Source organism: Leptopilina heterotoma, unplaced genomic scaffold, assembly GCF_015476425.1.
Source record: "Leptopilina heterotoma isolate Lh14 unplaced genomic scaffold, ASM1547642v1 Lhet_135, whole genome shotgun sequence".
NCBI classification, from domain to species: Eukaryota; Metazoa; Arthropoda; class Insecta; order Hymenoptera; family Figitidae; genus Leptopilina; species Leptopilina heterotoma.
In genome coordinates, this window is record NW_025110854.1 from 1,518,623 (window position 1) to 1,534,501 (window position 15,879).

Consider the following 15,879-nt stretch of genomic DNA (forward strand, 5'->3'; position numbering starts at 1 on the left):
TGTCTTACGTTATTTATGGACGGACTAAAGATTTCGACGTAAAATAATAGACGTTTGTGGGCTTCATTTCTACCAGTAGGTCAAAACTGACCTTAAAATTGACCTAAATTTTAAGAAAATATCAGATCAGAGGGAGATTTCTAGTCAAATTTTAACTTGTAGGAAAAAACTGCCATTAAAATTAAAGTACATTTTGAGGACAGAAAAATAATTTTAACAGAATTTTAAAAAAAAATATGTCAATTTATAACATCTTTTATTGATTAAAGCTTAATATTGAAATTTAGGTCAAACTTCTTTTAACCAATAGGTCGAAAATTCCGTCAAACTTTAATATAAGGGTACGACTTTTTAAAAAATCCTAATAAATTTGCGTTTTTTATGTATAGGCTAAAAAATATGTCAAATTTGACCTAAATTTTAAGGAAAGGTCAGGTCAGAGGAAGTTTTTTCGACAATTTTTGCGGTGTAGATGAAAACTGACCTTAAAATTGACCTAATTTTTTAGGGCAGAGGGAATTGTTCGTCAATTTTTTCCGCTTAGGTCAAAACTGCCCTTAAAATTGACCTACATTTTGAGGGCAGAGGGAATTGTTTGTCAATTTTTTACCTGTAGGTTAAATCTGCCCTTAAAATTGACATAAATTTTACGGGCAGAGTAAAACGCAATTTTTAATGCTTAGGTCAAAACTGCCCTTAAAATTGAACTAAATTTTGAAAGCAGAGCGATAAGTTTGTCAATTTTTAACTTTAAGTCATAACTACTCTTAAAATTGACTTAAATTTTGAGGGCAGAGAGTTAGTTTTTTACCTGTAGGTTGAATCTGCCCTTAAAATTGACCTAAATTTTGAGTAATTTTGACCTGTAGGTTAAAACTGCCCTTAAATTGACCTGAATTTAGGTCAAATATAACTTGTTTCTGACGATGGACCTACCTTGACAGTGGGCCAACCTTGACTATGTTCCCCCCTACTATAAGGGTCCCTTAAAACTTTCTGAAACAGCGGCGGCGGCGATATGATTTTATATTAATAGGGATAGATATATATATACATCAAAAGTTACGCCATACATAAGGTGTGCTGAATAAATTTTTGACATAAACCCTTCATATATTCTATTAATTAGGAGAAAAAAGTTCCAATTAAAAAAGTCACCAGATGCGTTTGTGTTGAAAAAAAAATTTTGTTGTAACATCATCATCATCACATTACAAAGAGAAAATTTTTTCCATTTCGTTTTTACGAAAGGGAAGCTGTTTTTTTTCTTTTATTTGACAGTTATTTGATATCTCTGTAGCAATATATTTGACAAATAAACAACAATTTAAACATATTTCCTCATAAAGATTATTAATATTATATATTATTATTATTAATATTTATATTTTAAAGGATTATTTTACTTTTAATATTATTTAAATATTATTAAGTAATGATTGTTAGAAATTTGCAGCAGTAGTTTATTTATTAGTTACAGATCACACTAAGTATAATTAGAAATTATCTATGTTAATTTTAGTCATTATAATTTTACCTTATACTGATTTTGCTGATTACTTTATTACAATGTGTAATTATCAGTTATTTTTAGTGATTATATTTTTTGTATACTAATCATGATAACTATATTAATTATGTAACTCCTTCGCAGTGTGGAGAAAAACATTAAATATTGTTCATTTTTAAAAATTCAAAATGGCGGAGCCAATATGGTGGACATATGTTTCTGAATTTATCGGATTCGCTTGAAACCTATTACTTAGGGCTGTTCGGGGTCAATGATTACGAATTTAAAGTTAGTTATAAAAATTATAAATATATCAAATTAAATAATATAGTGTAGGGGAAGGTGGGGGAATTTAATTATGTTATTCAGGGGTCACGTGCCCCATATACTTTACTATGGAAAAACGTCACGCTAAATAACAGGACCTTAAAGAAAATTATTAAAAGAACTAACTCATCCTTATAATAAACAAATTTTGTTATCACCTCTATTTTTATGCATTTTTTTTAAAACTAACATCGAATTTGTAATCAGCAACCCCAAAAATACCCGAGTGACAAAATTAATGTCAATTAAATAAATTTAAAAACTTTTGTCTGCCATATTGGATCAGCCATTTTAAATTTTTGAAAACTAACATCGAATTCGTAATCACCGACCCCAAAAACCCCCAAATGACATAGGCGAATTCAATTTGGGTATCTATACAACACCTGGAAAACCGGGAAATGTCAGGGAATTTTTTTCTTCATGACTTGAAATACTCTTGAACAATATTTTTAATGCCCACAATTAGTTTTACAAATTTTTAGTAAAATATTAAAAGACATAATATTAATATTGCCTTTCCAATTTGCAATTGTATTCTTCATCGATAAATAGTATGAACCACAGACAAATAATCAAATAGAAAAATATTGACCACTCAAAATTCTGAAAGATTTTTATCTTTCAGAATTTATTTTTTTTATTTTCAGAAATAATGGCATTGAAAAAATTTGTTTCGTAAAATAAGTCAATTTGTTTTTAAAATACATAATTCAGGGCTCGAACTAGGTCCGTAAATCCCGTAAAGGTCCGTAAATTTACTTCATGCCCGTAAAAGTCAGTTTTTTTGAAAAAAGGTTCGTAAAGTCCGTAATTTGATTGAAAAAAGACGAAAAGTTTGTAAACTGTACGATATAATTTGGGGAATTTTAGAGAAATTACAAATGATTGCAGAAATTCAATTATTTCCAAAAGTAATAAAATTCTTCTTAAGGATTCAATTATTTTCAGAAATTCTTAAAAATTTTCGTCCAAATTTCAATTATCTTTATAAATAATAAAATTCTTCTCCGAAATTCTATTACTTTCAAAAATTTTAATAAAATTTTTGGCAAAATTTCAATTATTTTCAAAAGTGTTACAATTTCAATGTTTCTCAATATCCACCTACTATTTTAATAAAATTTTTCTAAAAGAATCTAATTATTTAAAAAAAAATTTAATTCAACGTTTTTATTTACATAAATAATAAAATTTTTACTGGGATTCAATTGAGGGGCTGGATGCTATAAAGGAATAAGCGCCATTTACTTAACATTGTCCGTATCCCCTTATAGCATCCAGCATCAGTCACTCATTCAAATTAGTAAACATTTTTACTAATTCTTTAGAGAGTAAAATACTGTTTTCTGAGTGAAAAACAGTTTTCTTCTTCAAATCGTTGATGACAAACGTTGTGAACTTCTCCCACGTCATTTATAAGTGTTATCAAATAAAAATTTAAGCAATGTATTTTTTCTTTTTTTTGCCCATTGTTTCATGTCGATTCTTAAAACCTGGAAAAAAAATTTTAGAAGGCCTGGAAAACCTGGAAATGTTAGGGAAATTTTTTTCAGATTAGTTGTAGACACACTAATAAAGCATAATGTGATACTTAATTTCGGAAATTTTAACCTTCCCCCCTTTCATCATGCCTTTTTCATTAATGATTAACATGGAGCATATTTTACAGACCCCCTTAACCCCTAAAGTATCACATGCTTTATGGATGACCACATAACATTTTGGCATTTTAAAAAATACACGGAGAAAAAATTATATTAAATTTTGTAAAAGTTTTTCACAATTTGGGGAAAAAATGCGACAAAGCGAAATTTTGATATAAAAAATACTAATTTTAAAATAATGTGAAATTTAGTATAATTTATTATATTAAATGGGTGATTCTTCTGAAAGTGCCACTTTTCAAATTCGATTTTTCAACTTATTTTTTTTTAAATTATATGGTTTTTACTACTTTTCGCACTCGGTGCACAATGTACTATTGTTTTGTTATTTTCTAATTAAAAAAATAGAATTATTTTTTTACTCTTAGTGAAATAAATTTTTATTTACAATTTATATGTTTATAATTCAAAGTATATATATTAATGTTACTAAAAATATGAATTTGAAATTAGATTCGTAGGTGAAATTTCGAAAGCACCCGTTAGAGAGATAGATGAATGAATTTGTACACTGCGAATAGTGTATGTTTTCATAGTGATTTCCGCAATCCGACAGTTATACATATATATTTTGTGGACAACTTCCGGTCCGATTTTCTCACCGGCACGAATTAATTCATCCGCTTAAAATTGAGTCCACGCTGCTTATATATAGATATAGTAGATAAGTATGAAGAAAATTTATTATCAAATTTTCATGTTATATGAGACACTTTTTTTTGCTACACTCGTCAACATCATTACATTATAGAGTGGTACTTCATTGCAGTTATGTGCGTGAAGATTTGAGATTTTACATTTTAGGACCCGGATGCTGTAACGCAGGATAAGTTAAATTAAATACTTAGGGAAACCTTAGATGAGATACGCTTCTCATGCGCATTACAACTGAAATTTAGCAGTTCTAAAATATCTACAGACAAATAAAAAAAGCGCTAAAATTTTCTAATTCCCCATTTGTAACCATTTGAGGGTGAATATTTTTTAAATGGTATAGATCTCATTGGAGGACACAAAATAAGTAGTCTTTGAACATCGTTCATTAAGGTTAATTATTATTTTATGCATTTTCAAAATTTTTTGCAAATATTAAAAAAAATATATTATGAAACCTGTATATTACAGAGTCTTCTTTTCATAATATAAAATTAAGGAAAAAATTTTCAACCTGTTATTTGCATTAAACATTGTAGACCTTAATTAAATGTAACAACAACAAAAAATACAATAGACAAATGCAAATTAAATATTATATTTTAATTTAAACATATGGGCGATTCCATATGAAATTTACAATGATTCTCTAAATTCGGTTGTCCAAATTTTTGAGTTATGAATTTTCGAAATTTTGGATTAGTATAAGTAGACCTATTTTTAGTATCTTTTATAAGTCTGGAAATATTCAGTTTAGAAAAAAGTTATCAAAGAATGAAAATGTTGGTATTCCTTCAACTTTCATGTAATGTAAAAAAAATTTTTTAAAATTTTTTATAAATAAGTTATAAACAAATTAATTTATTTAATCTGTGTGCACGATTTTTTATTTGGGTGATTCTATACAAACGAAGGACGAAAATCAAGATAATTTGGACACAACATTTTTTTATCATTTAAGGTCTGAAAAGTATGTTAACTCCAAATTAATGGTACTAATAAAAACATCCATAAGTGGCCGCAGACAAAATATTAAAAATTACAAAACTAAGGTTATTTATAAACAATTTTTCCAGAGAATTAAAATCGAGTCAAGAAAATTCACATTAACATAATAATTAATGAATGGATTTTTATAAAATTGGTTACTCGGGGGTTTAAAGGGGTTGCTGATTAAGAATCCAATGTCAGTTTTTCAAAATTCAAAATGGCGGATCCAATATGGCGGACAACTTTTGAAAAAACTTATCGTATTCGTCTAAAAGTCGTTACCCGGGGGTTTTTGGGGTTGCTGATTAAGAACCTAATGTCAGTTTTTCAAAATTCAAAATGGCGGATCCAATATGGCGGACAACTTTTGAAAAAACTTATCGTATTCGTCTAAAAATCGTTACCCGGGGGTTTTCGGGGTTGCTGATTAAGAACCTAATGTCAGTTTTTCAGAATTCAAAATGGCGGATCCAATATGGCGGAAGAATTTTGAAGAAACTTATCGTATTCGTCTAAAAATCGTTACCCGGGGGTTTTTGAGGTCGCTGATTAAGAATCTAATGTCAGTTTTTTAAAATTCAAAATGGTGGATCCAATATGGCAGACAAATATTTAAAATTCACTTTAAAATCATTGGAAACTACTTACTTGGCGGTTTTGTAGTGTCGCAGGATACGAATTCGCAGTCAGTTTTTGAATTTTAAAATGTCTGATCCATCTATTAAAAGAATTTTAAAAAAATTGTTCGATTTTTATTAAATTTGATTTTGTAAAATATATTTAAACGTTAAATAAGTTATTAACCTAGAGGAAAAGTTAGAACTATCAATTTACAAGTTACCAACATTTTCGCAACTTTTGAATCAGATAGTTCAAGATTATTTAAAATACGGAATACTTGATGCATACGGAAATTTCCGAGGACTGAAAAGAAATCGAGTACCCTAAAAAATCGAATACTAAATACTTTGAGCGCACCTCTAGTTTTTAACGTTGAGTTTAATTTTGAATTTACTTTTTAATAATTTATTAATTTATTTTTATTTAATTTATTTAACTAATTAATAATTAATAATGATAATAATAAATTGTAATTAATTAATTAATTATGATTATTAAAAATTATTTAAAATTTATTTATTTATTTTTATACATCTATGAACTATAAATATAGTAGTAGAACTAAAAAACATAATTAAATTGTTTAAACAAATTGTAAAAACAATGGTTAATTTGAAAAAAGTTGATCTCGGTTTGGTAATAAGTGAAACAGAAAATCACCGAGTAACGATTTTCAGACGAATATATTAAGTTTCTCCAAAATCGTCGGCCATATTGGATCCGCCATTTTGAATTTGAAAAATTTTAAAAACTGACATTAGGTTCTTAATCAGCAACCCCGAAAACCCCCAAGTAACGATTTTTACGAGGATAAATAAAAGTCATTGGTTTAATTAATTTTTGTTGTAATTTAATTAATAATTGAAATAACAAATTACGGATGGTCTATTTGTTTCTATAAGCACAATTTCACAAATCATAGAATTCTAAAAGTAAGTTCAAGTGTCTAATAATAAAGAACTACTTTGATTTTAGTGGGCTAAACTTTATTCATATAAAAAAATACTTATTCCATTTGTTTGTTTATGTCAATATAATTATTTATGCGAAATGAAAATTGAAAATTCAGTTATAGCAATTTCTTGTAAATTTAATTAGGAATATTTTAAGACCAGAAAATCGAACAATAGTTGAAAATTGTTAGTTTTACGCTATTTTTAGTGATATAATATACATCCTATCTCAAAAGTGCCAGACGAATAACAACCAGACGAATGAGGGGGCGCATGATTATTCCCCAAATGTCATTTTTCCGAAATGTCATTTTACCGAACTGCACTTTTGCGAATACTCATTTTTGCGAAAAGCCAATTTTGCGAAATGTCACTTTTGCGAATTGTCATTTTTAAGAAATGTCATTTTTGCGAATTGTCACTTTTGCGAATCGCTATTTTTACGAATCGCCATTTTTACGAATTGTCATTTTTGCGAATAGTCATTTTTACGAATTGTCAATTTTCCGAAAAGTCATTCTTGCGAATTGTCATTTTTACGAAAAGACATTTTTGTGAAATGTCATTTTTGCGAAAAGTCATTTTTACGAATTGCCATTTTTGCGAATTGTCATTTTTAAGAAAAGTCATTTTTGCGAATCGCCATTTTTACGAATTGTCAATTTTTCGAAAAGTCATTTTAGCGAATTGTCATTTTTGCGAAAAATATAATAGTGAATTTATAGACCTACAAGTTTTCTATTGTATTTTTCGCAAAAATGACAATTCGCAAAAATGACTTTTCGGAAATTTGACAATTCGTAAAACTGGCGATTCGCAAAAATGACTTTTCGGAAAATTGACAATTCGTAAAAATGTCGATTCGCAAAAATGACAATTCGCAAAAATGACTTTTCGGAAAATTGACAATTCGTAAAAATGTCGATTCGTAAAAATAACTTTTCGCAAAAATGACTATTCGCAAAAATGACAATTCGTAAAAATGGCGATTCGTAAAAATAGCGATTCGCAAAAGTGACAATTCGCAAAAATGACATTTCTTAAAAATGACAATTCGCAAAAATGTCAATTCGTAAAAATGACTTTTCGCAAAAATGGCTTTTCGCAAGAATGACATTTCACAAAAATGTCTTTTCGTAAAAATGACAATTCGCAAAAATGAGTTTTCGAAAAATTGACAAATCGTAAAAATGGCGATTCGCAAAAATGACTTTTCGGAAAATTGACTATTCGTAAAAATGGCCATTCGCAAAAATGACAATTCGCAAAAATAGCTTTTCGCAAAAATGACAATTCACAAAAGTGACATTTCGCAAAATTGGCTTTTCGCAAAAATGACTATTCGCAAAAGTGCAGTTCGGTAAAATGACATTTCGGAAAAATGACATTTGGGGAATAGTCATGCGTCCCCGAATGAGAATTTGGCATTTTTTGTTTAAAAAATAAAAAATAACATTAAATGAAAAAATCCTTTAGTACTATCTTATAGAGAATAATAATCTACAAAACATAAGTCTATAGAATAACCGAAAAATAAAATATTTTTTTAAAAAATGTATGCCAGACGAATGAGAATTTGTCTGGTCACAACACAATCTCCGTTACAAATTGAGAAATCTTGGTTAATAGATTAGAAGATTCAATAAAACCCGATTGGTATCACGTTTAGTTTAGTTTAATTAACAACTACAACGAACAGTCACTTCATCAGAATGTTGATTTTTAATAATTTTTACATTTTTTGCACTGCCAGACGAATGATAACAAATTCAGGGGACAAACTTCGCGAAGATATTTTATAAATAAGATACAGAGAAACATCATAATTATTTCCATATTAGTAATCTACAACTATTAAAAATTACTAATTCAGTATGAATTTTCCGCAAAACATTTGAAAAGTGATATTTATTCTCAATATGAACTGTCATTCTCCCAAAGGGACATGCCAGACGAATGAGAATTTAGCACTATAATGTGTATTTTTTGCAAAAACATATTTTTTCTCATCGGTTTTTTTTCTGTGCCATAATAGAAACCATTAAGATTTACAATCTCCATTAAAAGTAAAATTATTCTTTCCAAAATTAATATACAAAACATGATTCAGACATCAAAATTCCCTCTTTTGTAGAATCACCCATTTATTAATATCTTATAATATAGAGATTTTCCAAAAAGTCCCGAAATGGGTCTGATGAGTTTAATGAGTCTAAAAACTCAATATTTTCAGAGTTATAAGCTACTGAAAATAAGTCTACTTCTTTTACAAAACAAAAATTTCGAAAATTCGTAAATCAAAAATTTGGGCAATTATAAAAAAATAAAAAAATACGGATTTCATATTTTTCTATAAAAAACGAGAAAAAAAAATATTGAACCGAATTTAGAAAATCATTGAAAATTTCATGTGGAATCGCCCATATATTTCACGAATACTGTGTTTACGTCTTTGTATATAAATGATAACTAAATATGTATCATTGTAAATTTACATGTCCTGTATTTTATGACGTGACAGTTGATAAACAAAAGTGTACATAGTTATATAAATTTTTGACATGTGTATCTGAACTATACTATAAAAACCATTTTTCCTCAATTTTTGTCGCCAGTTGGTTATTGGACACAAGCGTTAATTAAATTTCATTAACAATGAGTTCATTCCCAAAAGTTTATTGTCTTTTGGCAATTTTTCTTACAGGATGTAAGTTAGAAATATTTATACCTATGTATTTTATTATTAAACATTTATTACTTAAATTAGATAATATTCATTAAATAATTGTGTAAATAAAATGACATAAAAACAAAAATGTACAATTTCTAAAAATTTATTTTAATAATTTAGAATTTAGTTTGAAAATTATTAGAATTTATTTATAAAACAATTACATAATTTAGGATTCATTTATTTCAAAATATTTTAAAAATTTAATTCAAGTTTTAAAAATTTAAAATATAATACTTTTACACTTTCTAATACGGTAATTATTTATTATAATCGCCGAAGAAAAAATGCTTTAAAAAAAAGGATTCCTCTAAAATTGAGAATTTGGTTTTCGATGATGCAATTATTATTAATACATTTTACATGTTTAATAAAAACTTTCAGTAAACTATGAGATAGTATTGGCACAAAATAGAATAGTAGGGGGAACTGAAACTACAATCGAAATGTTTCCTCATATGGTAAAAATTATTGTATTTAAAAATAAAAAAGAAATAAATTTGATGTTGAAATAAATTGTTGTAAAAAATTTGTTTGTTTTTTTTAAGATTCGTGTTCAAGTTGGAATAAAAAATTCAAATTTGGCAAGTATATGTGGTGGTTCAATTATTGGTAGTGAATGGGGTCTTGCAGCAGCACATTGCTTTGGAAAGTATGATTTTTCTTAATTTGATATTATTTTGTTCTTTTAAATATATAGAAATTAAAACAGAATTTAAAAAGTAGATCTTTTAATTGAATAAATTATTAATTTGTGCCTAATTGACAAATTATTATTATTATTAAATTTGAAGAAGTTAACAATTTTATTATTATTATTATTATTATTATTATTATTATTATTATTATTATTATTATTATTATTATTATTATTATTATTATTATTATTATTATTATTATTATTATTATTATTGTTATTATTGTTATTATTACACTGAAAAAAGAATTCATTTAAATCAAATAAATACTTAGGTACTTGAATCAAATAATTTATATTTAGATCAATTTATATGAACCAATAGTTTCAGTATTTGAAGAATATATCATTTAATTGACTTAAAATTAAAAATATTTGATTCAAGTAAATATTTAATTGACAGTAGTAGTTGAGTAACGGTTTTCTGAATCAAAGAAATTTTTTTTCAATGTATTTATATTTTTACATATATTTTTTAATTCAAAAATGTTATTTTAGTCCACAAATTGATTACAATAAAATATCTGTAATTGCTGGTACTGCTGATATAAAAAATTTAGCAAAAACTGCAAAACAACATAAAGTAATAAAAGTTGTTCGAAGTCCATATTATAATCCTAATGACGATAATCGAAAAGTTGGAGGTGACATCGCTGTATTTAAAGTAACTCCACCCTTCGCTTATAGTAGTGCAATTCAACCAATTAAATTACCACAAAAAGGGCAACCATTAATAACAAATTATGGCACACTTTCAGGATGGGGAAAAATAAGAGTAAGAATTAGTTATAAAAAATTTATTAAGCACATAATTTCAAAGCAAAATAAAATTTCAGTATAAAATTTAAGCATAAGATCTTGAAAAAGCATGCTGTTTTTCGACTTTTATAATTTTATTATTTAAAATTATGTACAAAATATAATTAATATTATTGGAAACAATTGATAGCCAAGTGGACCAGGTTCTGATAAGTTGCTCTCCGTTACTGTACCCTTACTTGAATTGAACAAATGTAAAGCTAAATATCTGCAAAGTGGCATAAAATTCAAAGAAGGGGAAATTTGTTACGGATTCCATGAGGGAACAACAACTCGCGATTCATGCGAAGTAAGAAAAATTCATCATTTTTAATTATACTGATCAATTCATTATGTTATAATTGTAATTGTTTGCATCATTTTCTAGCGACATTTTTTGTTTATCTGAGGCCTACCGTTATAGCCTATAATATTTATTATTAATCGCTTATTATATAGCGAAATTGGTAAAAAATCATTTTCGAACAAGTTTTTCTCTGTACACAGACACTTTTTACAAAATCTGTCAACGTGTCAGAGGCACATATCTTATAAATTACTTAAATCCAAACGAATTTTGTAAATTCACGCAGAAACGCGGTTGCAAATTGGAAAATAAAATAGTAATGTAATGACAGGCTGCAAGAAGTGCATTGCAACCTGTCGCCAACAGAGGGCAGAAGCATGCAGATAGCATAAAGTCCCTGCTATAATATGATTATATTCCTATTTTATTCTCCATTTTTCAACTGCGTTTCTGTACGGATAAAAAAAATCTTCTAAATTTAAGTAATTTAGAAGATATGCGCCTATGGTAGGTTGGCAGATTTTGTAAGAAGTATTTGTGTTTAGGGGAGAATGGGGTAGCCCCAAACACTTAAGATTTTTGGTGAATAATTTGTGTTCATATTTTTTGAATATTAATTAAATTTTTTTCGTTTAAATAGAAAGCTTCTTTCAACCTTTAACATAAAATCATTTGTAAAATAATCAAATCTTTTAAGAGAAAAATAAGGAAAAATATGAGTATTAAAATCCCAATCTTGAACAATTTGTCGGGTAACCCCCCCGGACTAGCGTAAAAATATTTTATATTTTAATTATTGGACTTGATAAATTAACATCAAATTATAATGTCTTAAACAATGAACATAGACCATGTAATAGAAATAAATTGAAAAATCTATTTAATATTCACAGAAAGTCAACATGAAATAAGGTTTTTATAAGACGTTCATGTGACGTACATTTTTTAAAGTGTTCAGGCACTTTCAGATTAAATTTAGAAAATTCAAGTTTTTCGAAAAAAGGAAATGAAAAACTGAGTCAATATTTCAAAAATAAAAGTTAAACTGTATTATATAACACTTGTAATTTGTCCGGGGACCCCATTCTCCCCTATAGAAAAAATGGTTCGAAAATGTTTTTAACAATCTCGCCTCATTTATACCGGTCAGTGATGTTTTTGTTGGGTTACATCTGTAGGTCCCACATAATCAAGAAATTTCAGAGATCATCAAACTCTCTTACTAAAAAACTAAAACATCCTCCACAATACCGGACATTTTATTAAATATTTAGTTGCAATGTTTGAAATATTTAAATGCAAAGTTTAGTGCATGAAAATTATGTGTGCAACTTGCCTATGAACATTTAAATTAAATTTTTGCCTAAGTCGAACCAGGTCTTGACATAATTAGTTTGGATAATCGAGGTTCCACTATATTTTAAAAGATAATGCAATAAACTTTAAATTTGTCTTTATATTTTTCTAAATTTCTCTCAATTTCTTTAGGAAAATTCTGTTTGAAATTATATAGTTTTCTTGAAAGTATCAAATTGATACCTCGACTGATACTGAAGTGGATCAAATTAATGACAAAAATTTGTATTAATTTGATCCACATTTTTGGAATCAATTTGTTGCGATTTGATATGTTTAAGTTAACAGTGATGTAATATTCCTGATATCTCAAGACACCTACTTTAAATTTTTATGAAACTTATGAAAGAAACTTTATAACTTTCTTTATATAAAGACCAATTATAAGTTCATTAAATTCTCTTTCAAAATAGAGTTTAAAATATTATGAATAATTCCTTCTCGACAGAATAAAATTCACTTTAAGAAATACTCTCCCTTTTGTCTTCTTTTGTAAGTGAAACGATTTGTAATAGAATTCTTCAGTTATACGCTTAACAATTTATAATTTTAATATAAATAAAAATAAAAAAAAATTTTTAGGGCGATTCTGGTGGTCCACTTATCAATTACAACAGAGTGCAACTTGGAGTAGTTTCATATGGTGTCGAATGTGGAACGACAGGATTTCCGGGGGTTTACGCTGATGTTCTTTATTTCCGTGATTGGATTAAGCAAGAAACAGGAATATGATTTGAAAAATTTTATTATATGATATCTGTAATAGTTTTTGCAGAAATAACACTGGGATAAAAAACTGTTAATGTTGTGTTCATTTTAAAATTTCGGACTTATTGAATATTTAGGTATTACTGAATAAGAATTTAAAAAAATGGAAATTTGAATAATAAATAATTCAAATAAAATCGAAAAAACGTACCACGTTGAAGTCCACAACGTTTATCAACAAAAAAAATTATTTATTTAGTAAATTAATAAAATATAACGCAGCAATATTGCCACAAAAATATTTAGAAAAAATAAATTGATGTTTATTTTCTAATAATAACACTGCAAAAATAAGTGTCTTATTTGATATCTTAAAATAAGATGTAAGATGGAAAAATGGTATCTTACATCTTAAAATAAAATGTTTTCTAAAGTATCTTACTAATTTTTAAGATGTTTTATACGTCTTAGATATTTCTTCTATCTTAAAAAAGTAAGATACTTCTGTAAGTTTTTTAAAGTATCTTAATTAAGATGTTTCTGTCTCAACAAGATGTTTAGCGATAAGATACTTGTGAATTGTAAGATGCGAAAAAAATTTAAGTTACTAAAAACTAAGATGCATAAAATGTCTTACATATAAGCCCATAGTTAACCTCAAAACTTTTTTCACAAAAAATATGATGAAAATGTGTACGAAGATACTTTAAACATCTTAAATTAAGATATTTTAAATAACTTAAAAGTGACTACAAAAACATCTTAGAAATGACTACCAAAACATCTTAAATAAGATACTTCTTTTTGCAGTGAATTGTTATATAATTAAATATTAAATTAAAAATAATATTCGAATAGATTGAAAAAATTTTTTTCGTTGATCAACGTTGAGGACTTCAACTTCGTAAAAACGTTTCTTCGTTCAATAATGAGCTACACTCACCCACTAAGTAAGAGAATATGTTTGGTTTTTTTATTTTCTATAAAGCAGTCAAAATTTATCCTTTCTGGGATGAGATATAAAAGAACCTATTACTAGAGGCCTGATTTTTAATATTTTTTAACGAAAATTGTATATGTTTTTTTATAGTTTATTTTAAGATATGAAAGTGTTTGAATAAAAATATTTGTTTACTTTATAAAAAAAAATTATAAAAGACACGTTTTCTGTCCGTTTTGACTCTTTACACTTTAAATTAAAATTTGTAATCGAAAAATTCACGCACTTTCACATTATAAACAATACAAATATCTAATATAAAAGGTACATCGCCCTGGTACGAAAACAAACTCTCAGTTATATACTTTTGAAGTAACAAGCTCTTGGCTCCGGTCCATGAAAATTTTGCTGTAGTCGTTTTCGATACAAGTATAGTGAAAAAAATTCAAAATAACAAGTTAGAAGAGAAATAAAGAAACAGAAATAAATAAAAATAATGGAAAAAGCAGATTTTACTTACACGTGCCTTGAACGAAGATGTGGGGAAAATGAAATCGAGTTAAACATTCTCATGTGTGCAGCGCAGGTGCCAAGTGGATTCTATTCTTTTTTTCCTTCTTTCTTTCTTTTTATTTTATTTTTCCTGTTGAGTATTCTGCTTTGCTTTTCTCTGACTGCTATTTCTGCCAGGTGGTGCTTACATATAGTTTTGTGTGTTGGATGCTGCCTCGCTTTTGCTATAACCGACGCCATTTCTATTTCAACGTTTTTGGTTCAAGATTAATTAGACGCTTCTCTCAAAATAGACACACTCTCTAAGTACATTATATCCCCTTTGCTAAAATTTTAATAATTATATCGCGAAAACATTGTTTTTTAAATTACTTTGAGTTTAAAATAATTTATCATCCCTTCATTTATAAAAGTTTAAAAATTTTTTAATAGCCTCTATAATTATTGTATTTTTTTAAATAATGATGGAAGAAACTTATGTGTTATGTGTTTCTCCCCAAGAATTACACTGCATTCAGAAACAAATTAACATTTTTTTCTTTCGTAATTCTCTATTAAAAGAATGTATACAATCTTTAATTTATTTTTATTATCAAGGTTACATTGTAGATTGGAAAAAGTGTGAGGATTTAAAAAGAATTTCTTTTCTTAACGAGGTTCTATTACAGATTACAAAAATAGAGAGAATTTCTCTGCCATTGAAGAGAGTTGTGCTGCGTATAAATTTTCGTTAATTTATTAAATTAACCTCCCGAAGAGAGGCAATATTAGTGAACATAATGGTGTCTACCTCTTTCTCTCTCACTCTCTCCCAGTGAGGGAATTGAAGAGTTCCGCCGGAAGCTAGAAGAGCTACAGAGGACAATATTCGCGGGAGGAATCTTGCAACGGAGCAATTGTTTGTTGAGATGATGGCTAGATTAATCCTGACCAACCTCAACCTGAATTGAGTTTCCGTAGACTATTTAATTACTATCATGATTATTTAATTTTTAGAACTTAATCTCCTGAATAAATTTTCTTATCCCCTTATTATCTACCCCTCTCATTATAAACATTGTAATTCGAATAGAAAATTGGATCATAACAAAGACTCTTTCCTTTTTG

The 15,879-nt window shown here is 27.2% G+C and overlaps 2 protein-coding genes across 3 annotated transcripts in view; one reads left to right on the forward strand and one right to left on the reverse strand.

The window, feature by feature from the left end:
- The window catches only part of LOC122497652 (E3 ubiquitin-protein ligase MARCHF3-like), a 29,726-nt gene extending 14,588 nt beyond the window's left edge, over window positions 1–15,138 (reverse strand). For both annotated transcript variants that reach the window (XM_043604898.1, XM_043604897.1), the window contains exon 1: window positions 14,780–15,138. The gene's annotated coding sequence lies outside the window, so the exon portion shown is untranslated. The remainder of the gene's footprint in view (window positions 1–14,779) is intronic.
- LOC122497651 (trypsin eta-like) lies at window positions 9,328–13,410 on the forward strand. Its single transcript, XM_043604896.1, has 6 exons — window positions 9,328–9,429; window positions 9,838–9,914; window positions 10,002–10,105; window positions 10,649–10,925; window positions 11,100–11,258; window positions 13,194–13,410. Exons 1-6 carry the CDS (start codon window positions 9,378–9,380, stop codon window positions 13,341–13,343), a joined length of 819 nt encoding a protein of 272 aa, XP_043460831.1. The 5' UTR covers window positions 9,328–9,377; the 3' UTR covers window positions 13,344–13,410.
- Window positions 15,139–15,879: the final 741 nt, after the last annotated feature.

Excerpts from the sequence above, each read along its gene's own strand:
- LOC122497651 (XM_043604896.1), top strand. The coding sequence starts at position 9,378 with ATGAGTTCATTCCCAAAAGTTTATTGTCTTTTGGCAATTTTTCTTACA. Across the intron at positions 10,106-10,648 it reads GCAGCACATTGCTTTGGAAA|TCCACAAATTGATTACAATA; the intron begins GTATGATTTTTC and ends ATGTTATTTTAG. Across the intron at positions 11,259-13,193 it reads CAACTCGCGATTCATGCGAA|GGCGATTCTGGTGGTCCACT; the intron begins GTAAGAAAAATT and ends AAAAATTTTTAG.